At 38.4% G+C, this 26,180-nt stretch overlaps 1 protein-coding gene across 4 annotated transcripts in view; it reads right to left on the bottom strand.

Annotated features, from left to right (window-relative positions):
- The window catches only part of LOC306886322 (fermitin family homolog 2), a 53,833-nt gene that overhangs the window by 25,492 nt on the left and 2,161 nt on the right, over positions 1-26,180 (bottom strand). For 2 of the 4 annotated variants that reach the window (XM_079443337.1, XM_079443336.1), the window contains exons 3-5: positions 9,173-9,406; positions 2,993-3,121; positions 622-654 (exon numbers count right to left, since the gene is read on the bottom strand). In XM_079443337.1, coding sequence (XP_079299463.1) covers positions 622-654; positions 2,993-3,121; positions 9,173-9,406 — 396 coding nt within the window. The remainder of the gene's footprint in view (positions 1-621; positions 655-2,992; positions 3,122-9,172; positions 9,407-26,180) is intronic. The other 2 variants (XM_079443339.1, XM_079443338.1) reach the window with 1 other exon arrangement.

Genomic DNA, 26,180 nt, shown 5'->3' with positions numbered 1-26,180 from the left:
CCACTATTGTTTTGCTGCCTTGCAAGAACTGGCATTTCCTTCCTTCCAACTGCAGCAAAAAATAAGACTTTTGCAGAGTGTAATAGGGATGCTCTTAATCAAACCGCATTAAAAATTCAAGGTTCTTTGTATGTCACATGCGTACTCCATACAGAACCTTGAGCCTTAGTAAACTTACAACTGTTCAGTGCACACACATGCTGTCCATCATGTGCACATGCATCCTAATATGCCCACTTGTTTTTATAATCGGTTATGATGAGCTTCAGATAAAAGCTTGAATAATCGATGTCAGTATTGGCTGGGCTAAAAAATTATAATAACACCAAGTTGTATTTGCTGGGTAGCTCTTTGACCTGACCTTTCAGTATTGTATCCCTTACTTTAAATAGATTTTAGCACAAAGCGAGACAATTTAAACAAGCAAAACTGAGAACCGATAAGGGAATGTAAGGGAATGTAGTGTTTGGGCAAAGCTCATCTCATGACCCTCATCAGCTGAGGTGTCACTGAAGCAGAGAGTCAGGTGACCAGAGTCAGCAGTGGTCAGGTGACTGCTCCAGCTGTGGTGAGAGGAGGTGAAGGAAGCAATGCAGGAAGCCAGAAAACAGCGAGCCTTACCTTTTACCGGTCCAATGTATAGTATCTCAGAGGCTTGAGGAATGGAAGGAAATGGAGAAAGGAAAAAATAAAGAGAGAAAGGGGGGGAATGAAAGGATAGATTAAAGAGATTAACAGCTTGGAGGGAAAGGAAAGCGTTACCATGCAAAATGAGACAAGACATCAAAAGTAACCAAAGTTTCAAAAAGAAAAGAACTGATCTCTCAAAATAAATAAAAAGTTCCCTTGACAGAGCAGACAGACCCAAGATGTTCATACACATCCTTAATAAATGTCATTCACAGAGTCACATTTTGCCTTAAACCTTTGCTATTAAACTCATTCACGTTCCACAAACAAGATTTGTGTCTTTTTCCTTCAATGCTTTGTTTTAGTTTTTTAGTTTTTTTGTCAAAAAAATTATAATACCCCCCCCCCCCCCCTTTTCACCTATAGAAAGTATTGGAAAATATTGTTCACCCACTTTAAAGTCAAAGTAGGTAACAGTATTTTTGTAATTAAACCTCAAGTTATCAATTTAATATCAAATCAACAGATCAAAATCTGTATCATCATCATTGTATTTTAATTGCTGGACAGTAACAATTTTAAAACTAGTTCTTTTACATTTTATATTAGACTAATAGCTGATCGTAATATTTTTAGTCCGTCTAAAGAACATGGTATTTGTACACAAGTAAATCAATCAATCAATGTTTCTGCTCTTCTCTAACTTACTTTCTAGTCTAGTTGTCTAATAAACAAGGCATTGTATATTACAAATATTGAAGTCTCTTTGACAAATTGCTTTTGTTCCTCTTCTGTAAGCTGCTTTGAATGGAAGCATCTGCTAAATGAATAAATGTGTGTATGAAAGTCCAGACACAGACCAGGGGAGGACAGAGCTCTACTTCCAGAGCAGATTGTGTTGTTTGAAGATCCGTAGAGGAAGGGAAATCAGCAACAATACTTATGGGTGGAGCTCATGTCCTGCTCACGCCGTAATCAAAGCGATCCCTATCACGGCGACTCGTACTGAAATCCCTCTGAGAGGAGATCAAGCGCCGGGTCTTCGGCTCATTTCCCGTTGTGGGCCAAAACGGCTCATGGCAGCTCCCGTTCCATTTTCTCCTTCCTAAAAGAGCCTTTGTGTGGTAAAAACCAGCGTCTTTATGGACCCTAAACATCGGGAGTCCTGCACTATTTTAATGAGGGTCATCATGAGGTTAAATGGTAGTAATGAAGGAACAAGTGGAGAACAGATCCCAGACACAAGCGTTTTGAGTTTGCATGGGGGACGCGTTGCACAAGGGCCCTGGGACAATAGACCCTATTCATGTCGACCTGAGGAGATGGAGTCTGTCCTCTGTGCATCGTTAATGGATTGTAGCGCATCATGAGTGGGGTGATGTAGCTGCTCTGTTTCAAAATGTCAGCGTGACCAAATATGTGCGGAATCTGAACCATTCACGCTCCGAAGTTAGAGCGAGAGCAGCAGGCCTGCAAATGATACACTGCTCTCAACCCACACATTTCTCATTTCAGCACTGTTTCAACATAAGCCTTTTGTTTTCCTGCTCTTCAACCACACACGCATCATTATGGAGCTTCATGGGTTCCAAACCATTAAACACTGTGTACGACGCAAACAAGCAATGCGATGTGGCACGACCATGTGGAAGTCAACCATCGCTATCTATTGCTCATACTTGGGTTTAAGATTCAACCTAACCTCAAATCCCAAGCACCTCGGCGTGTAACCCCACCTGCATGATTTGTGACGGATATGAACCATGCCTCAGGTTTGTTGCAGAGAGAAGTACCATTATGCTATGTCAAACTCTATTAAAATCAACTGGGTTGAGTTGCTTGGGCATTTGTAACTGGTTTTCAATCCTGTCTAGGGGACCCAGAGCACTGGACATTTCACATTAGCTCATCTTTAGTGCCCTATGATGCAGCGATGTAGAAAACAAGGACTGAATCTATCTCACCAGACTGGATGTGAGATGAACACTGGATTCAGAAACGCTTTGTTGACTTCCTACCTCTGTATCCTGTCTGCAGAGGCAGCATTTTTCAGCTTTCAGAGGCAGAAACTTAGTTTAGCTCTCTACAGCTAAACTAAGCTGATGATCTGAATCTGGTCTATTAAATAAGAGAGATGCAGAAAATGTGCAGCGCGGCTGAACCTTAGGACTAGGACTGAAAACCAATGACTTAATGTGTTCCACGATGGTTATAATGCTGATTCATGTAGGCAGCTCACTAGTTATTGGAAAAAAATCTATTTTTCCTAAAATGGACCTTATAGATATTTTGAGGAGTTAAGGACAGAGAGATCAGTGCACTGACGTTCTCAGAGGAATGGTAACGGCGATCTGAGACATACCTGATCCAGGAGTGAGCAGTGGTCCTTCCAGCTCCAGCGCCTCCTCCTCCGCCTCCTCCAGCTTTTTCTTCTTCTTCTTGGGGTCGCGGGGCTTGCGCAGTAAGGAGAGCTCCTCAGGATGCCGGATGTCTGTGGAAGAGGGACTCGTTCTAATTAAAAGGTTGGATCATCACCCTCAAGACACAATATGTCTCAGGCTCTGAGGGTCATTACAACAGCAAAAAGACATGCAGTGGAGACTTAGAAACAGACATATGCAAGCGTCACCAAGTCTAGATGAAAACAGGTACATTACAAGTCATACATATGTAATGTTAATTTTTAAAACAAGTGTTATACTGTAAATTCCATTGTTGTGACTGGATTTCATCAGCATTTTCCACAGAAGGAAATCAGAAGGCCCTTAAACAGTGTCTAAAGATGTCTAAAGCAGACCTGCGATCAAAAGAAGCCTTGAGAAGACGACTCCAATAAGTACATGATGAAATTCTAATAGAGATTTTGCATCCAGACTGAAACATATTCAAAAAACCATTGTCAGTAATTGGCGGTGACAGTTTCAGCATTAAATGACTTTTTATTGAAATTCTTACAGTTTAATTCTCCACTACTTTAAGCATTATGGCAGGACGACACGCACTCCCTGGATTTTCCACAGTGCTGGAGGAAACGAGTGTGACGGAGTGCAAGTGTGTTGGGGAGGGGCTTCACGGCTTGGCAGGAATGGCTTGTTTAGTTGTGTTACTAAAGCAAAAGCATTCCAGAGGTTTTAAGAACTACCAGATGGCAGTTCTCTCTCTCTCCGAGTCTGCCCTTTTACAGCCATATGTGAGCGAACTGCAGCAGGTCACTGGAGTGCTGGGAGTGAGCGAGCGCCTCCTCTGAAATTCCAATCAACAAACAGAAGATCCTTCAGCAAACGCTCCCAAATCAAACAGCCGTAACTCACAAGAAACTCGCAGAGAACGCTCTGACTGAGAAAGCACATATTTCTCATTTTATTTTGTCTCTGACGAGCAGTTCTTGTGTTAGGCGAAGCGCTCTGCAGAAATGCAGTCCGCTCGTTCTAGAAGGCAAATAATACACACACTCCAAATCACTTCATGCAACAGTTTCGTGAGGAGAAAACCACCAGAACAACTGACACCACCAGAGAGAGAGTAAGCATTATGAAGCCAGCGGGGAGCAATGATACGGCCTCTGAATGAACACACAGACTAATTCAAGAGCTGCACGTCACATCACAGCTATTCACAACCATTTTCAGTTTAAGGCCTAAAGTAAAAGTACACACACATCAGGCCTAAATTAGGTTAAGATTCACCTGGTGGGTGGTGATGACTACTGCATAGGCAGACACTATTCACATAGCACCAAAACACCCTCAAAAAACACTGGATTTTCTAGAACTGATTCTCCAAATGTTCACCCAGGTATTGATAATGGAAGGCTGCTAAGACTTTCTATTTGCATCCATGGATCCTTCAACAAATAGTTCACAGAAAAATGAACATTTGCTGTTAATTTACTCACTCTCAGGCCATCCAAGATGTAGATGACTTTTTTCTTTAGTAAACAGTAAAGAAGATTTCTAGCTGAAACTGTGGTCCTTGATGATTCATAAAATGCTAATAAATGGCTACCGCCACTTTCAGAGTCAATAAAGCATATCAGGCAATACAAAAAATAATACCTGTGGCTCCTGACGATATATTGAGGTGTTAGCAAAACGATCAGTCTGTGCAAGAAACTGAACATTAATTACAGCATTATTGCCTGTAATGCAGAGCCTGGTCCAGAGTTATGTCCAGTTCACAAACAAATCATTCTGTTGAACCGGCCCTTTTAGTGAACTGAATGAACCGAATCGGACTGAAGCGTCTGAAACAGTCCATGCCTTGAGCAGCACAGATCTACAAGTTACTCAATTAAAACTCAAACGCCTGATAGTCAGTCAGACTCAAAAGGAGTCAATATATGATGCTGGTTTTTGGTAACAATCCCTTTTATTCAGTTTTATTTGCTTTTATTCATTCATTTATTCACACACATTATTTGGAGCTTTAATCACACACCTGCAAACTAGGGTTGGGCATTTTTGGCAATTTCTTATTTCGATCATCGATAGGTTTCAAAAACGATTAATCGAGTACTCAGGGGGCAGGGTGTGTGTGTGTGGGGGGGGGGGGGGCATGGCCATAATGGAGAGAAAGAAAATATCTGAAGACTGTTATGAAAATGAATGTTAAAAATAAAAATATGACATGAAAACATGAACACATGATTAGATGTTAGATTATGATGCAGCAATGTTATAAAAAAAAAGAAGCATCTAAAAAAGAAAAGCTGCCTGAGGTGAAGCTGACTTTATGCCAATAAACTGAAACCCATTCTATGACATTTCCTATGATATTAATCAGATAACGTAGATACATAACACAGACGTAACTAGAGATGCACCAATTGCAGTTTTCTTGGCCGATTCCGTTTTCCCGATTTTTTTGGAAGTGTGACCTGCCGATACCGATTTTTGCCGATTCCGATTTTCTTTCTAAGAATTATAATTGACAGCACATACAAACAAAAATCTATGCAAATTGCAATTTACATAATAAAATAAATTATTAAACATTACAATTCCCCCAATCTGGACTAAGTTACAGATTTTCTCTCACTTAAACCACTCTCAAAATAAAGTGCTCTGTGACTGGAAAGAGGAAGAAATAGCTTAAACATAAAACTTAAACTTAAAATGAGTTGCTGTAAGTAACAAAACAGATGCAATTTACCACTATGTTTATAAATGGTCACCCCCCCCCCCCCCAACCTTAATAAATGTGTAATCTTTCACATCAAATTCTTACTTTGTTTCAATTAATTCAGTTATGATAATAAGAAACTGTAGAGTTGTTATTATTCAAATGAAATTAACAAACTCTTTCCACTGCTGAGGAAACAGAAGCTGCATCTGAAGTGGAGCCATAAATGCATTTACACTGCAAAAATTTAAATGTTGAAAAAATGCAATGATACTTTTAAATATGAAGTAAACCACCAGTAGGTGGCGGCAAGTGTCTGTTTTAATCATAGACTGTAAAAAAAGATGGACGACGCATCTCTGCTTCCTTCCACTATAGAAAAGTGAAGCCAAAACATCTCTGTATGGCCGCTGCCATCGTGAGTAAATGATGTCATTTGGAGCCAGAGTCTGCGCAGTAGTGTCTTGAGGTGGAGTCGCGGAAATCAAACTCCCGCAGACCCAATCAACCATAACTCACAATAAAGAACTTCCATGCCGACGTCATGTTTACATGCGGATGTGAGCGTAAGTGTGACGATCTCGTGAGATCAGGTGTATTTGATTTGAAGCAGCAGCGCACAGACCGATCGTTGTTTGACATCAAAGTATATTGCGGTGCTTTGATGTCATACAACGATCGGTCTGTGCGCTGCTGCTTGAAATCAAACCAAGGGGCTTTGGTGAACATGCTTATGTGTCACTCAGTCTATGAGCTTGCAATTTCTCTCTCTCTCCCTCTGCCCAGACCCACCCCACACACAAAAACTCTTCGGATCTAGACGATTCACATTAATGACATATTTTGATTCAAAACGGCGAATTTTGTAAGGTATGTAGTCATAAAATTGTGTATATGTTACATCATTGCATGATTATGTAAAGAAACTGGTGAATCTGTTATTTGAACCTGTTCATTGAATCAAAGATTATCGAACTGTCCGGAAGAATCAGTTCGCAGAATAGAATCAGATTTCCCAGTCTGCCCGAGGCTCTGGATTACAGGCAATAATGTTCGGTTTCTTGCACATACCAATCGTTTCGCTTTATGAGACCTCAATACATCGTCAGGAGCCACAGGTATTCATTTTGTGTGGCCTGTATATGATTTTTTTTTAGTGACGGCAGCCGCTGATGTGCATTTTACGAATCACCAAGGACCAGTTTCAGCTAAAAATCGTACTGTTTTAGAAGAATAATAATAGAAAATTCACCTACACCTTGGATGACCTGAGGGTACGCAAACTTTCAAACTTTCACTTTTTGGGTGAACTATTTAAATATCAAGTGGGCTTCAAGCATTACTCATTTCTGGTTATCTGTGATTTGGGATTCATTTAAAAATGGAATTCGTGAGCAGATGTCCCCTTCTGTGGATCTCTCTCCTCACCGGCAAACTCTGGCTGCATGACCAAGTGATTCCAACTAATGAAGAAGAAACTCCCAATTTCTCTGGCAGCTGAGACACACAGAGAGAGAGAGAGCAAACGTGAGCTGGATGATCATTGTCTGCAGCTGCTGCCAGTTGGACTGCTATAAACCTCCTGTCCCTCATCCCTTGCTCACACTACTCCGCGTGCTCTACAAGAGCTGAATGCCATTGCATTAGATATAATATCAAACTCAAGTGTCATTTGCAAACAAACGATGCTGGGGCTTTCCTCAGAACTAACTGTATGTCCCAATAATTTTCCAAAAAAACAGTTTCTATAGACAAAAACTTTAAAGGCTTACCTTAAAAAATGAAATCTCTCAAATCCACAGTGACCAACAACAGGTCATGCTGTCAATCTATTTGTACTGACTACTAAAATAATCATTAAATCGAACCGTTAAGGACCTGGAATTGTTAAGAGGATATCGATCTACAATGTTTTTTAGGTTTGAAATGACACAAATATAGTTGTAAGATGTTTTGCTTTGAAAATGTTCTAGTGATGTTGTACTTATGATTACAGATTATTCTGGTATTTTACAACAATAAATCCTATTGACCTATTAAAGTAGTCACATAAATAATAAATGTATTTCATGCTATTTTTGTGTGTGAGAGTTGGGATCAATTCAAATCAATTTGAGAGAGGAGGTCATCTGACTTCTTTCCTGGTCGAAAGACTTTTTCTGGAAATATTGACAGGGAAAAGATTCAACCTGTAAGTGCTCATAAGGCCTTGTTTTCTAAATATGGACACAAAAGTTACCATAAACCAGTTACACTGATAAGAACTGTTTACGAAACAGGATTTGGTGCGGTTCAAGAGCATGCTAGGTCTTATCTATGCTACGAAATACAGATCAGTGTGTTTAACAAATAATAAAGGCCAGTCAAAAGACCAGAAAACAAGAAATGTGAGTCAAGCACACCTTTAACCAATTCAGTTATTAGACACCAGTGCTATGGCATTATCACAGTACACTCAAGCCTCAAACAACAGCAGTACCACAGGATTTTCCAGAAGCTAGAACAATGATGCACAGTAGTTAATATTAGGGGTGTGACGAGACACTTATCCCACGAGACGAAACGAGACACGAGACTGGGTTCACGAGAAAGAGACAAGATTTTTAGACTTTAAAAAAATTAAATCCTCCATGATGAAATGTATAGGGAAAAATAGTCTTTTATTCAACTGAAAAACACAATGCAAAAAATGTAGGTGCATTTCGAAATCAACTTGTACTTTATGAAATTAAACTTCTATTTTAATTAATTACATGCAGTAATAAACACCATGTAAACTAGAGCTGCACGATTCTGGATAAATTGATAATCACTATTTGTTTTGCAGATCACGATTCTCTCACGATTCTGAGAAAAAAAATATTAGAATTAGAATTTACCAGTGGTTCTGACAAAATGTTCATCGCTTAAGTTACAAATGTTAAAAATATACATTCATTTGAACAAAATAAAAAATTTAAATTCAACGAAGAAGTCAGTGTCTCGGTTAATAAAGACTTCGGAATCTCCTGAATGAATGATTCAATGTCAAATACATTTTTTAAACGGGTCGTCGCCCGTTTAAATACGTATAATGCTATTTTTAAAACAGTGGGTAGTTTTCACTGTTAGCAGTACGCTAACATTAGCTGGGGTGTTACAAAGCTAAAGGCTATTGGCTTTTTAAAACGCAAGTGCCCATGGATTGGTCTACAGGAAATACATCAGCACATGAAAACAATTGTGTTTGTCAGTGCATTTGATGGGGCCTTTAAGCTGTCGCTGTATTCTGATTTAGCACCATCTCTCTACCAAATGTATAGCAAAATAACACAATTATCCTGACTTACTGTTCTTCGCGACCAGCTGGGATATTGAGTTAGGCTAATGGAGTTATGAAAAAGCTGAGTAATATTTTAGGCAAGGCAGCAGCAGCACTCACTGAAGGTTTTGCAGATGTCAGACACGGCCTTGAAGACGCGGTCAGAGAAGTTGACCTTCACCCTCATGTGCTTCATGTTGGGCAGCTGCAGGCGCAACAGCTTGTGCTGCGGCGAGAAGAGCAGCCTGGCGTCGGCCTGAATGCCGTATTTATCAAGCGTCCAGTGCGTCTTTAGCAGCCAGGTCTTCTTCTTCTCCCACCACAGCGCGTGATCTGACCAGTCCTTCTTCAAATCTGCATAAAGACACATTTGACAAGGTTAGGAATTACATCGACAAACACTGGCACAGGGTAGGATGAAAAGCAGCCGAGCTAAAACTGGCCTCTGCACACAAGGCAATACGATGGAGTTGAAAACGAGGTCAGCTGAAGGAAAACACACTTAAGTGTCAGATGTGTTTGTGAAAGTGAACTTGCCAAACTGGAGGGCTGCGTTCTGGTCTGGATGAAAGCAAGAGGCCAAGCATTCATGGGGAGGCTCGAGCACACGGGCCGAGAATAGCAGCAGTTGGAGGTGAAACGCTGAGAAGTGTTTGTATGTGTGAGTACAGAGATCAGGGTCAAGCCTTGCTCTTTGTTCCACATTCACACTGTAACCCGAGTCTGATACTCTAGACCTGCTTTTCCTCTAACAGCTGCACACAAACAACATAGGAAGTGGACTGCAGGAGAAGAATCCAATTCATAATAATCAGGAGACACCCACTACACAGGGCTCTGCACTTGTTTGTTTGTTTTGGAGCCATTATCAATACCACGGGGTAAAATTCCTGCAACATTAAGGGTATAAAATTTGAACTATAATAATAATAATAATAATCACATTATTATTATTCAACAGAAATATACTACTATTATATTATAACTGCATTGTAAAAAAAAAAAAAAAAAAAAAAAAAAAAAAAAAGGTTTCATGCTTGCTTTACAGTCACAAAAAGAGTTACACGCTTTATTTTGTTGGAAAATTTCAGGAAAGCTCAAAGTTTCTATCAGTGTGCTACTATAGTTCACTAAAACTGAAACTATTAAAGAAACATTATCTAAAAAACAAAAAAAACACTTAAATTTTTATTATTCGTGACGTTCGTGACGTCACGTAATACGCAATTACGTGGAAAAGGTCACGGTTGAGGTAGGCGGAAGTACCGAGTCAGTGTTTACAAATGTGCGGAAGGAGGACCATATACACATATTCAAATGTCTTTGTGTCAGTTTATCGTTTAAAATGCCCATTTCGTGTGCGTATCCTGGGTGTTTTAATATTAAAAAGCCTACTGACTCGGTACTTCCGCCTACCTCAACCGTGACCTTTTCCACGTAATTGCGTATTACGTGACGTCACAAACGCACATCACAGAACAGAGCAAGGCGAGCATTTGTGCTTATAAAACTTAAAGTTTTTTATTTATTTTTGAAATGACCGATCGTTTCGCTAGATAAGACCCTTATTCATCGTCTGGTATCGTTTAAAGCCCTTTGAAGCTGCACTGAAACTGTCATTTGGACCTTGAACCGTTTGGGTCCCAATGAAGTCCATTATATGGAGAAATATTTTCATCAAAAACCTTAATTTCTTTTCGACTGAAGAAAGACATGGACATCTTGGATGACATGGGGGTGAGTAAATTATCAGCAAAAGTTTTTTTAAAAGTGAACTAATCCTTTAAATGGCCATGATGTTTCCCTGAATATCAATATCAACACGATTGCAACGTGACACTGATTTTATACAATAGCATTTAAATAAACAAGAAGTTAAAATTAAGTGACTTAGATTTTAGACAAAATATTGACTGTTTTTGCTCAATTTCGCTGATGAAAATAGTTTCGATCAAACCACAGCAGAACTGTTGTGTGTCTCCGAGTAACACAGCGGTGTTTCGTTACTGAATGAATCCACGTTTTTGAACGAATCGAGTGAGTCAATGATTCAGTGGCCCATTCATAAGGACAGTCACTTGCCTCGTTTCTGACTGAATCAGCCGTTTGAATGAATGAATGAATAAATGACTCCCTCATTAAAAAAAGACGTTTGCTGCCACCTACTGGTGGTTTAGTCATATTTAAAAGTATCATTGCATTTTTTTCAACATTTATTTGTATGTTTTAAAAAAAATAAACATTAACCTAATAAAATGATTTATGCATTTGAAATTTTGCAGTGTAAATGCATCTAATGCCACTTCAGATGCAGCTTCTGGTTCCTCAGCAGTGGAAAGATAGAGTTTGTTAATACTAATTTAATTTGAATAATAACAACTCTACAGTTTCTTATTATCATAACTGAATTAATTGAAACAAAGTAAGAATTTGATGTGAAAGATGACACATTTAATAAAGTTAGGGGGAAAAAAATGACCATTTATAAACATAGTGGTAAATTGCATCTGTTTTGTTACTTACAGCAACTCATTTTAAGTTTAAGTTTTATGTTTAAGCTATTTCTTCCTCTTTCCAGTCACAGAGCACTTTATTGTGGTTTAAGTGAGAGAAAATCTGTAACTTAGTCCAGATTGGGGGAATTGTAATGTTTAATAATTTATTTTATTATGTAAATTGAAATTTGCATAGATTTTTGTTTGTATGTGCTGTCAATTATAATTCTTAGAAAGAAAATCGGAAGCGGCAAAAATCGGTATCGGCAGGTCACACTTCCCAAAAAAATCGGAAATCGGAATCGGCCAAGAAAACTGAAATCGGTGAATCTCTAGTGACATGAGAAGTGACGGAGGAGTGTGTCGTTCTCAGATTGGTTGGCAGCTGGCTTCACTTTTGCATTGAGCTTGCGGTGCAAATAATTACCCAATCAAACTATCCTGGGGCTTGAATGAATGTCGGCTGGACCAGTGGCGTCTCTCCATCACTGATGTCAGGACACAGGTATGCATGCGAGCAGGCAAAGGGAACCGTTTCCCCCTCAGCAGACCACTATCCAGTTTCTCCGCATTATTTGTGTGTGACTGTGAAAGTGGATCGCCTCCATCTCCCATCCTAACCAAACTCTAAATGAAAGAATCTGGTTGAACTCCTAGTATGGTTTTACATGACTGTTGATTTCTATGGGTCTGGGACTTTCGTCTTCTGTGGGATTTTAATTTTTTGGTTGAAACACTAGGAAACATTTTTCCCTCCAAGTAGGGCAGGTATGAAACTAGGGCTATTTAGTATTCTGTAACCAGAATGAAACTGGAAAATGGTCATGGTAGCACAACTGATGAACGGCACCTAAATTTAGAATAGATTTTTTGCTAGATGACACAGAAAATTTGAAAGAACTATGGGCTTGTAATATAGATTGGGTAACACTTTATTTCGTTAGTCCACTTCAGGCATTCTACTAACAGTAAGTAACTTTGCAACTCCATGTCAACTAGCAGTCATTAGACACATTAACACTTTATTTTGATGGGTCCACAACATACAACATACTGACTATGAGAAACTTTGCAAGTATATGTCAACTCATTCTACTAACCCTAAACCTACCCTAACAGTCCACTCTGAGAGTTAGTAGACATGTAGTTGCATATTATTGAGAATTAGTTGACATGTAGTTACAAAGTTACTTATAGTTAGTAGAATGCCTAAAGTGGACTATCGAAATAAAGTGTAACCATAGATTATAATCTTTATTTTATTAGGACAAAACAATGAATGTGACTTGATTTCTCAAAACATCTCTCCAATCTTCTTTCTGACTCTTTCCACTTCTGTCATAATAGTGAACATTTATCTACTGACAAAAAACCTACTGACTCAGTTTTTCTCCTCCACACCCAACAAAAAGACACACTGGTCGCATTTCAATGACTGCGTCTCGTTCAACTGTGGCGTCCATCTCCATAACAACATAACACAGAATAAAAGACAACACAACAAGTTCAGTTCTCAGTGACCGTCTACAATCATCTCTGAAGAACAAGGAAAATATTTACAAGCCAACAGACTTCCCAAAATTGCCAACTAATAAGCACCGTCCTCTATGCTCCTATTACGTCTTGTAGATGAATTCTGAGGATTTATTGTAGATCCACAGAGTAAGGTGCATGCTAAACTGTAATGCAGAAAACACCAGCATGCACTTCAAAGATTAAATAAACTTGCACTTCCTCACCAGATGAAACGGACTAAACCTCCCATCAAAGAAAAATAAAAGTCCAACGCTTCACTGAATTCAGACGATCTCGAATACAAACTGTTCCAAACACTTTTCAGGGCTTGACTTTCCGAGTTGCTCCCAAATTATGGATGGGAAAGAATTAGTAAAACATGCATAGGTTTTAACAAAAAGAAACAAACGTGACGCTATTTGGCGTGAAAGATGACACATACTTTAGTTTTTAAGGCCTTGGAAACTTCTAAATAGGTTAAATGGTATAAGAAAAGTCTTAAATGCAATTTAAAGAGGTCTTACAGTTGGCGGTGGAAAGGCAAGAATCGCAATATGGCTGGATTAAACTTCAAAAGGCAATTATGTCATTGAATAAATATGAGCGCTGCACGTTTTGAAGTCAAAACACGGCACAGATGTCTTTATGTGAATGCATCTCTGAAGGGAAAAGTATCGTTGGCATTTTGTCTATAAAATGCCTGATGAAGCAGCGTTTATTGGCCCGGTGCTGCTTTGTTTACAGCCGTTACTGGGGAACCGCTTTATTTCAGCGGCCGCTCTTAAAACGCCACCTCATGGCAGAGAATGAATTTGCATTTCCAAAAAGCCTATCTTATGTTTAGATCAATCCCCAATTGTGCATATCGACCCATGTTTTTACGCAGCAAACACCATAGAGTTGTAAATGTGAAAGAAGTTAATGTGCCTTCTAAAAATCCTACAATTTAGACTAATATTTATGTTTTAAATTAATATAATAATTCATGAATGTTTGACTTATCCCTTTTCATAAAAATGATTTAAAGGCTGAAATTGTTTTTGTGAAAACCTGTATCTGAATTGTAAATCGTCATTTTATGGCTTAATATGTTACCATAGAAATTGTTCAACCTATATTAAATAAACATATACATATATATATGTATGTGTGTGTGTGTGTGTGTGTGTGTATTGAAATTGGTTTATGTACCATTATATCAATACATACGAATTAGGGGTCCATCAATTTTGCTGATTATATTAAAAAGATTATTGCACTGATACCAGTAAAATCTATGTATTAAATGTGATAAATACTGTTCTTATTCCTTCTTTGCTGTGATGGGAAGGGAATAAAGGCAGATACAGATGGATCTCTTTATGGGTGGAGCAGTCAGCTGGTGATTTTGTTAAACACTTGACAGCAGCGTGTGGACTCGCCCCGAACAGCATCCGGCCATGCATGTGCCAAACATCCCAGATGAAATAATGCCAGTCCATTTTTGGGACTAGTATGATCTCATCTTTGATCCACATGAGTCATTAAAACACCGTGCCGTGGAATAAACACGCTCACAGATTCAACACACGCGCACACACACAGTGAGTGTCTTTTTCCAGAGGATCCCCAGTGAATTCCCTCCTCAGCTGGACTGTCATTGGTTGTCTCGCCCCCGTCCTGCCCTGCCATCAAATGGAGTGCTGGAAGAACGGCCATTCACTGACCATCCATCAAACAGCCTAAACAGAGGGCTGTAATTTAATTAGCTGCCAGCCAATTGCATTTCTTGGCTAAAAATACAACCTGCCAGCAGATGACGTAATGCTGGAACAAAACGAATCCATGCTAAGTAATAGGACGCATTTAACTGTACTGCAGAGAGACGCATGAACACACAGACGTGTGTGAAAACGCCCTGCAAATCACAAAAGCAATCAAAAACAGCGTTACACTGCTGTAAGAATGCAGCTTCCTTTTTTTCATTATGACCATAAACTACATTTGTGAATGGCACAATAAACTACAATTCAATAAACAATGTTCTCCTTGAATGTGAAGTACAGTAAAACAGGACACAGCAGGGTTTTTGTGCTGGTCATGAACGGCCAGTGTGTCAAATCTGTACTTGCTTTGGCAACATTCACTGACTAATACTAAAATATTAGTCTTTTTTTATATACACTTAAAAAAAATTTAAATCAACAACTATCCTAATTTCTTTTAAATTTGCTATAATATGTAAAATTGTCACAGATATAAATGCAACTATGTGACAGCTACAAATTTTATAAACACTTCTACTGGAAAATAATTGCAAGTTCCAAACACTACAATTCTATTAACACTATTAAGTTATTTATATCTAATATAATATATTTATATATATCTTATAATTAAGCCATTTACGTAAAGCAGTCTTTGACAAATATTAATTGAAGAGTACCCAAATCCCATAAATAATGTACATTTCCATACAGTGGGGGGGGGGGGGGGGGGGGGGGATTATTTGATCCCCTGCTGATTTTGTACGTTTGCGCACTGACAAAGAAATGATCAGTCTATAATTTTAATGGTAGGTTTATTTTAACAGAGAGAGACAGAATAACAACAACAAAAAACCCAGAAAAACGCATTTCAAAAAAGTTATAAATTGATTTTGCTTTTTAAGGAGTCAAATAAGTATTTGACCCCTTCACAAAACATGACTTAGTACTTGGTGGCAAAACCCTTGTTGGCAATCACAGAGGTCAGACGTTTCGTGTAGTTGGTCACCAGGTTTGCACACATCTCAGGAGGGATTTTGTCCTCTTTGCAGATCCTCTCCAAGTCATTAAGGTTTCGAGGCTGACGTTTGGCAACTCGAACCTTCAGCTCCCTCCACAGATTTTCTTTGGGATGAATGTCTGGAGACTGGCTAGACAACTCAAAGACCTTAATGTGCTTCTTCTTGAGCCACTCCTTTGTTGCCTTGGCTGGTTTCCACCTCCATGTTTGACAGGGGGGATGGTGTTCTTGGGGTCATAGGCAGCATTCCTCCTCCTCCAAACACGACGAGTTGAGTTGATGCCGAAGAGCTGGATTTTGGTCTCATCTGACCACAACACTTTCACCCAGTTCTCCTCTGAATCATTGGAAAACTTCAGACGGGCTGTACATGTGCTTTCTTGAGCAGGGGGACCTTGCGGGCGCTGCAGGATTTCAGTCCTTCACGGCGTAGTGTGTTACCAATTGTTTTCTTGGTGACTATGGTCCCAGCTGCCTTGAAACCATTGACAAGATCCTCCCGTGTAGTTCTGGGCTGATTCCTCACAGTTCTCATGATCATTGTGACTCCACGAGGTGAGATCTTGCATCGAGCTCCAGTCCGAGGGAGATTGACAGTTATTTTGTGTTTCTTCCATTTGTGAATAATCGCACCAACTGTTGTCACCTTCTCGCCAAGTCAAGTCAAGTCACCTTTATTTATATAGCGCTTTTAACAATGCAAATTGTGTCAAAGCACCTGCACAATATCAAAATAGGAAAAAAATAGGAAAATAGTGTGTCTACAATGTAAAATGACAAGATTAAACACTCAATTAAGCTGCTTGGCGATGGTCTTGTAGCCCATTCCAGCCTTGTGTAGCTCTACAATCTTGTCCCTGACATCCTTGGACAGCTCTTTGGTCTTGGCCATGGTGGAGAGTTTGGAATCTGATTGATTGATTGCTTCTGTGGACAGGTGCTTTTTATACAGGTAACAAGCTGAGACTCCCTTGAAGAGAGTGCTCCTAATCTCAGCTCCTTACCTGTATAAAAGACACCTGGGAGCCAGAAATCTTGATGATTTATAGGGGATCAAATACTTATTAGACTCATTAAAATGCAAATCAATTTATAACTTTTTGAAATGCGTTTTTCTGTTGTTGTTTTCTGTTGTTGTTATTCTGTCTCTCACTGTTCAAACCATTAAAATTATAGACTGATCATTTCTTTGTCAGTGGACAAACGTACAAAATCAGCAGGGGATCATTTATTTATTTATTTTTTCGCTTTTACATGATGCTGAAATCTTTTGATTATCAAGCTTCTAAAACCAGCCTTGAAAGCAGACGTAGAGTCGTTTCCCTTCCCAGAGGGCTTCAGTGTAAGTAAGCAAGTCTAAAACATTAAATCACAGCTAGATTTGATCAATGCAACAGGAAAGCTCTGTGCTGGGTAGGGCTGCTTCTTACAGTAACTACTTCCTGTATCATAGATTAGACAATTACAGAGCCTTGAAGACCAACAGAGCTGCACAAATACATAAGCTGCACTCAGCTTTCAACAACTAAAAAAAACACTAGCAAACAGAGCACGTAAACAAATACATTTGCCCTGTACCTTTAATATTTACATCATCCTCATTTGCTAAAATTTACTCAAATTAATCAAAGTTAGCAGCAGGGCCAACATTCATTTTAGTGCATTTTAGCATATACACTCAATGGCCACTTTATTAGGTACACCTTGCTAGTACCGGGTTGGACCCCCTTTTGCCTTCAGAACTGCTTTAATTCTTCGTGGCATAGATTCAACAAGGTGTTGGAAACATTCCTCAGAGATTTTGGTCCATATTGACATGATAGCATCACGCAGTTGCTGCAGATTTGTCGGCTGCACATCCATGATGAGAATCTCCCGTTCCACCACATCCCAAAGGTGCTCTATTGGATTGAGATCTGGTGACTGTGGAGGTCATTTGAGTAAAGTGAACTCATTGTCATGTTCAAGAAACCAGTCTGAGATCATTTCAGCTTTGTGACATGGTGCATTATCCTGCTGGAAGTAGCCATCAGAAGATGGGTACACTGTAGTCATAAAGGGATGGACATGGTCAGCAACAATACTCAGGTAGGCTGTGGCGTTTAAACAATACTCAATTGGTACTAAGGGCCCAAAGTGTGCCAAGAAAATATCCCCCACACCATTACACCACCACCACCCTGAACCGTTGAGACAAGGCAGGATGGAGCCATGCTTTTATGTTCTTTACGCCAAAATCTGACCCTACATCTGAATGTTGCAGCAGAAATTGAGACTCATCAGACCAGGCAACGTTTCTCCAATCTTCTATTGTCCAATTTTGGTGAGCCTGTGCGAATTGTAGCCTCTGTTTCCTGTTCTTAGCTGACAGGAGCGGCACCCGGTGTGTTCTTCTGCTGCTGTAGCCCATCTGCTTCAGGGTTCGACGTGTTGTGTGTTCAGAGATGGTATTCTGCATACCTTGGTTGTAACGAGTGGTTATTTGAGTTACTGTTGCCTTTCTATCATCTCTAACCAGTCTGCCCATTCTCCTCTGACCTCTGACATCAACAAGGCGTTTTCGTCACACAACTGCCGCTCACTGGATATTTTCTCTTCTTCGGACCATTCTCTGTAAACCCTTGAGATGGTTGTGAGTGAAAATCTCAGTAGATCAGCAGTTTTTGAAATACTCAGACCAGCCCGTCTGGCACCAACAACCATTCCACGTTCAAAGTCACTTAAATCCCCTTTCTTCCCCATTCTGATGCTCGGTTTGAACTTCAGCAAGTCGTCTTCACCACATCTAGATGCCTAAATGCATTGAGTTGCTGCCATGTGATTGGCTGATTAGCAATTTGTGTTACCAAGCAATTGAACAGGTGTACCTAATAAAGTGGCCGGTGACTGTTTGTACACTTAAGTGATACACTTGATACACTTTATTTTAAGTAGCTTATGTCTGTGTACTTGCATTTATAATTACGTTGTATAAAGTCTGCAACACATATGTAACAATCTTTTGGTTACACCAGTAGCTGTGTAACAGACTCGGTCTGTAACATATGTGTAACAGTAGCTGTCTATTACATCTATATAATTACAAACTGTAATTACAGGCTGTTCCATAACTTAGTTACATGGTAAGTACATTTGGTTTACATGTAAGTACAACGACTAGTACTAAGTACTTAATTAGGTAAGTACTCTGTATTATGGACACCTTAAAATAAAGTGTTACCCCGATATGTTTTGCTGATAAGAGGAATATGTTGCATGTGCTCAGGATGTGCTAGCGACTGGATCATGTCAGCAGTGTGGCTCATTCTTGAAGCAAAGTTTTTTTTGTCCTGAATGGTGATTATATTCACTGTTTTGGATCGCTGCATTTAAACTCAGAATGCAGTAGAGAATGACACGTTCGGTGTGTGATAGAGTAAAGATAAATAGCACGTGCAGCGGCAGCCTTCACCGGGTCCTAATGGCCGCTCTGTAAGAAGTTTTAATTCCGTAGGGGGGAGCTGTTGGCCTACTTCTAATAAAATGAAAGCAAAATACACAAATAATATTTAGAAGTAAAGCAGCAATTGATCTGCTATAGCTTACATGAACAAAAAAACACGTCACTTAAATTAAATAATTGTATATACTGATTTATTCATTAATGTGTAATATGTTATTTTTTTAAACAAATTATGAGCTCTAAAAGATTTTCAGAATTTTTACAACTCTTGCTTTAGACAAATGTTAAATCTTAAAATAAAATGTTAAGGTTACCACTGCATCTTTCTGGAAAATTAAAAAAACAAAAACAAATGCAGCGACTGAATATAGTTTATTTATAGTTATTTTCAAATCTTCAATGAACTGTCCTTATAAAATTCTAACAAATAAGTTCTTGTTAAAAACTAACCAAAATTAAAAAATTATTTGCTTATAATTTCTGCACAGGAGAGACTTGGTGTTTTTCCAAACAGAAGGAAATATATCGGTATCGGCCAAAATGAGTTGAAAAATATCGGCATATCGGATATTGGCAAAAAAACAATATTGTGCATCCCTAACACACACACATACACACCATGGCCCTATAAAATCAGTTTTATTTTTTCCCAAATTCCATTTTACAATGTTAATTTTTCTGGATTTCATTGTAATGGTTCAATTAAATGGTTATAATAAAACAGCATGTCTATTGAAATAATGAAACTTAATTTAGCAATTTATTACAGTTTCAGAAATATTTTTAGGGCCCTATGAAATCACTTTTCCCGCATATTTGTATATTGAGGAATAAAATGCATAACAGCCCTGGTTTTTCATTAATTTAACATTTGTCAATGCCAAGCTTGTTACATTTATATTGTCTATATATTTTAATTATATAAAAAAAAACTATATTATTGTTACAATACTATATCAAATCAAATTACAAATACAAAATATATAATTAATTTAAATTCAATTATACATATTTTATATTCATTCATACTGTATACTATTATATTACATAGATTAGATTAGATTGTAGCAGTGGTCGGCAACAGGCGGTCCTCGGGCAAAAATTCACAAGTTTAAAATATTTAGCTAGCTTGATAGAGAAGGATCACTCAAATCAGAAAGAATGTGACGGCATACTGTTATTTTCATCACAAAAATAAAAATAAAATAAAAAATTGCACTGCAAAAAGCAGCAATTATACCTTTTAATGCTGACAACCAAGTGATTAGCTTGTCATATGGAAGGAAAAAAGGTTTGCACACTAGTGTTCCAATAAGCCACGTTGAAACAATCTTTTATTTATTTATTTTTTTTAATATAGGCCTCTGAACAGAACTGTGATACTGAAATGCTTTAGCTGCGGAGCGAAGGCAGAGCGGTGTTTCTGATTTCTGTGAGCGCGGAGCGGGAAATGGTGAACCTGGAGCGGAGTTATTAAATGCCTGGAGCGCGCAGGGGAAATTGTTGATGCTCCACTCCGCGCACATAGCCTACTCTGCCTGTCACCGCCACACAAATGTGGCATTTTGTTAATGACTGTCCTACCACAGGATTTAACACCGAGTAACAGCTCACAGTTACCAAAGACACTGTAACAGTATGTCACAGGCAATTCTAGTTGCATTTTTCATCAATTAATTTCTTAAATTATCCTTCTATGTTCTGGCCCACCGATGCCAAACTTACTTGCCGACCCCTGGATTATAGTATAGTTTTCTGGGCTCCTTTGAATCCAAAGTGGACCAAGATGAAAGCTGAACAAAGAAAAAATATTTTAACTTTAAAATATTAAATAATTGTATTAATAAAAAGTCATTTAGGACTATTTAATTACAAACGCACACACAAAAAAAAAAAAAATTACTAGGCTTACAATGTAAATGACATTAAAAAACAAACAATTAATCTCAATTAGACAAATTAATTATGATTATTTGTATGACTATTTCAGGATTATCGTCAGCACAGAATTTTTTTTTAAATGCTGCCCGGTTCTAGCAGGACAGGCCAAAACATCCACAAATCTCTTTATTCGAGGAAGGAAAGGGGAGAAAATGACAGAGGAAATGATGCATCCTCTGATAAATCCTGTGTATTTCCCTGCAGTCTCCACATTCCTCTCACTGTAGCTCTGCCATGATTACATCAGGACAGACAGAAGTATTCTTTACCAGGATAACCTTTTAGTTATACTTACCGGGGGAAAACTATACCATTTCATACTGAATTTATCCGTTAATGCTCCCTGAATAATAAAGAACATCTGAAAAAAAAGCAGAAGGCACTTATGACAAAACCATTAAGTATGAAAACAATGAAAGAATCTGTGAGCAGCAGAAAACATCAGGATGACGGCAACATCCAGGGAACAAGCCAAACGTTTGATGTCATTTCCTGTCTGTCAGAAGACCCCCACGTCACAAAACTGGGCTCGGCCTGCATTAAAACCCCACCTACAGCCCTTCTGCCCATAGTGGAGTCCGTATCATCATTTCCCTCCTTCATGACTTACCAAGCGTCTGGAACAAATGACGGTTTGGTCAAGAGGCCTCAGATAAAAGTCTGGTCTCGACCTTCCCAATGATGTCATTTTGAGCTGGCTTACTTTTTAGGGTTTCCGCTTCACCTTCTAATAATACACGCTCCCTTCACCAGTAGTGAGGGAGCGCATGTGTGTTTCTTCACTGCCTTAAGAGGGTAGGGTTTCTTTTGGCCAGCACTCACTTTATGACACACTGCGGATTCTTACACTATTATAGACTCACAACGTTTGCCACAGAGTCTGTACAAAATGTGCCCCGCTTCATTTACGATGTCTCCACTTACTCACAAGAAATATTATGATTTGAACAGCACTGCGAAAGGAAAAGGAATGAAGGCCCTGCCTCTTGAGGAGGGAATGCTACTATATTCTCTCAAACATGACTGAGTTTTGTATGATGGAGAGAAACTATCATTTTATCAAGTACAGGTGGGTTGTGTGTGAATGAGTAGCTGCTGTTGTGCCTGTTTCAGACCGCATATTAAATGGTTTCAGCAGGCTTTACCAAGATCAAAGAAAAGAACAAATCAAAAGAACACAATATATCAATATGTTCTCTAAATGTCTAGGGAGCACACAATGTACTATTAGAAAATTTTATTATAATTTTAGTTCAAGTTTTAGTAATTTTGTTGTTTTTGTCATTTTATAAAAACAAAATATAAATTTATTAATAATAAATAATTATATGAATAAATTTTATAAATTTTTGTATATATCAAGTTGAACTAAATGAAAATGAGAAATGTTGCTTTGGCAATAGGATTGCAACGATATACCGGTATGACGGTTTGAACGTGCACTGTTATCATACCGTAATCATTTGCATATCTACGTTTTTGTTTTAAAAATGAAAGAAAAAAATCTCACCCACGCATATTACTTTCGCTCGGCTGCTTCACTATGCACTCACTTGGCTTCTTACACGTACATACAGAGAAGAAAATTACAGAAATTGTATCTAATCTCCATCCCCGCTGAGAAAATAAAGTTGAAATCTGCAGTATGGGAATACTTTGGGAGGGGGGGGGGGATTAACTCGGGGTTGTCCTTGAGGACGGATCCAATTTGCAACACGAGTGAAACTTTGGACAAGTGGTGGCGCTAGAGAGTTTGAGATAGAGACTCCAAATTTACCGTGGTTAGTATTGACACCGTCCTCTATCAGTGTGCCAAATTTGACAACTTTCCCGCAATCGGTTCTATGGGCTGCCATAGACTTTTTAGCGGAAGAAATGGAAGAAGGCGGCGGCCAACGGATACAATAATGAATTTATTTAAACATTATTTTTAAGGAGTATCATCTTTGTGCATGTTTTAATTTAGTATACCTCTATTGTGCAGAATTTTGCCAAAAATAAGAGTAAATTTTTAATTTGATAACATTTTAAAACATTAATTAAAATATTAAAGTGTGATGTAGATATACCTAAGTTGTATGGCTTTATTTTTTAATTGTATTTTTTTTTCAGAAGGGAGACTTCAATACTTTCATTAAAATGGTTTCAAGTTTGTTGTAATAAAGGATTTTTTCACTCAAATAACTTGTTCTTATTCTGAGACGATTATCATACTGTGAAAATCTCATACCGTTACAACTAGGGGTGTGCACGAATAGTCGAATATTCGGTCTGTAATTATTATTCGAACAATAAAAACACCATTCGAATTTTACTGTGTGTTAATTTGCTGGCCGTAAATGCAGGGAATCCATGATAAATCCTTAGCAGTTATAACTACATGCACTGGGTGGCGCTGTTATCTTTGTCAGCGCGTTCTTATTGTTATCAGACTGAGGAACAAACTTTCACCCGAGCATGTGGATATTATTGTTTCTATCAGAATTAATACGTGAAACAATGTAAACACAATAAATATAGAATGAGAATCTTTCTCGCACGAAACGACGTGTTTACACGCGACTGTGAGTGTGTGCGTGGCTGTGACGTCAAGGATCGGCAAGACGTGAGACTGACCGGTCACCGATCCGGGTTGGTCATGTGAAAATTCGCCCGATTCCGATCACTGGCCGGTCAATCGGTGCATCTCTAGTTATCAGTCTCAATAATGACACTTGACTCTCTGATGTGAAGCTCCAGCCGAGTCAAAATGAGGTAGCGGAGCAGGTACAATTCCAGCCGAATCAAATCAACTTGAAACTGAGGTATATACGGTTCACACTCTTCCTGGCAGAACTGAAGGTTTTGGGTCAGTGGCAAATATAAAAGCCATCAAGACCCCTGACCATCAATTATTAAATAGAACCTGCTGAAACTCTACTTCAGGAAATGAGCGCTGTAATCAATGAGAGAGTGCTTTCCTGGCATTTCGATTTATTCCATTAGAACATCTAAAGCCTTTCAATACAGGACTGAGAAGAGATGAGCATGGGCGAAAAGATCATTTTTCCACTATAAAGAACCTTTTGTGGATGTAAAAGGTTCTTCATGGAACCATCGATGCCGACTGATTTTTAAGAGTGTACCGAATCAAAGCCAAGTGTGAACGTAAGAGAAGTCAGATGTGTTTTATTACAAATCTCTTTTCACCACTGTTTAGGTTTCCCTGAAAGTTGTGCTGCTAACTTGGTTTACCTTTCCCAAAAATATTAGAAAAAATAAAGAAAACCATAAGATGAAAATCAACGCAAAACATGACAAAATGTTGCTTTCTCTTAAGTTATAGGCTAATTTTGGCTGTGTTGTGAACACAGCGAGTGAAGGAAGTTTAACTTGTCTGAAACAAACATTATTAAGAACTGCACAAATGTCAAAGTGAATTTGTCTCACTTTTGTATAATGCTCATTGTAAGTGCTCCTGAGATGATCGGAGGACATTTGGAGAGTCTGAAAAGCGCTCGGCAGCACAAGTGAACTGGACAGAGCAGCATTTTGTTCTATTGCGTTACTTTAAGAAGACTGTGACATTTCATTTCAAAGGCCCATATGAGACTCATTTGGTGGCTCGATTGAGGTTTGCATATACAATCTTAGTTCCAAAGAACAGCGAAGACCTAACAACAGACTTCTGTACTTTATAGATGAAAAAGAAAGGATGAGCAGGACAGGCGTATCATGTCAAAGGTACAGAATGGATTTCATGACACAGAAAGGTCATGAACACCAGAGGCGTATGGCATCTTTGTCTTCATAAAGCAGGACAGACAGGTCGAGCTCACAAGGATAAAATAAAAGACTTAAAAACAAGAGTCATTCGACCCCTTTCCACCAATCACAGAGCTCACGAAAACATGTGACGACGGTCACTTGAGAACAATTTAGATGCGACTGTTCTTAAATATGCAATATTACAGGATAAAGGGAAAGATTCAAATAGAATTAGTGACAAACAGCTCAAGAGAAAAACAAACAGCTAATTTTCAACTGCAATAGTCTAATTGAGTCCTTTAAGCCGGTCATGATCAGCACGGCTTTACTCAAAACAATTCTCACAATATGATGGTGGGTTCACTCTATATCCGTTACTTCAGATTCCACAATATGTCAAAAGAGAAAATAAACACGTGCACATTATCTGTATGGTATTTGGCATCCAGAGAGCTCAGAACATCCAAGAACCCGCTTAATTAAGCAGGTTCTTGAATTAAGTTTAATTAAAATTAGTTTAATTTTTAAAGTATCTTTTCCGTTATTTAAATCATTTAATATTTCTACATTCAAAATTGTATATTTAAAACATTAACCTCAACATGAACTTATGAATTTAATTGCACTTATGCAACCTCTGAGCCTCATTAAACATCTGAAAATACACCTACAAGCCACTTGTGTGTTCTTCTGCACCTCTGTAGTACACATTTATTTCTTAAATACTGATTTCATTTGATTGGTATCTTATTCTACTTATTAAATAGGACTTTAAAGCTTATAAATATATTTTTTTGAATTCGACATAAAAGATAACATACTTTTAATAAAGTTAGAAAAATGCCATTACAAAGATAAAAATAAAATGCCCTGTAAATCACTTTAAGGAGTCAAATATCACCTTGTAATCACCTTGAAGGTTCATTTTTGATCAGAATTTTTGATTATTGATTTGAAGGTGCTGCTAAATTTTTGACCGTGCTCCTAAATATTTTCAATTAGGAGACAGTAGCGAAGCGCAGAGGAGTATGACAACATTTTTCTTTTGCTCCAAGCAAAAATCCTCAAGCAGCATGCATGAAGAAATTATGTTTGAACATCTCTCTCTCTCTGAGGGGTTAATAGCTAACATGTGCTTTAAACTAGCACAAGCTCTGTCCCATAGCGCCACTACACATTCCTGAAGAGTTTGCAGGGGTAATGCATGGGGTAACTAGACCCT

Source organism: Barbus barbus (assembly GCF_936440315.1).
Source record: "Barbus barbus genome assembly, chromosome: 20".
NCBI lineage: Eukaryota > Metazoa > Chordata > Actinopteri > Cypriniformes > Cyprinidae > Barbus > Barbus barbus.
Note: the sequence above shows the minus strand (reverse complement) of the source record. Positions and strands in the feature narration are given on the sequence as shown.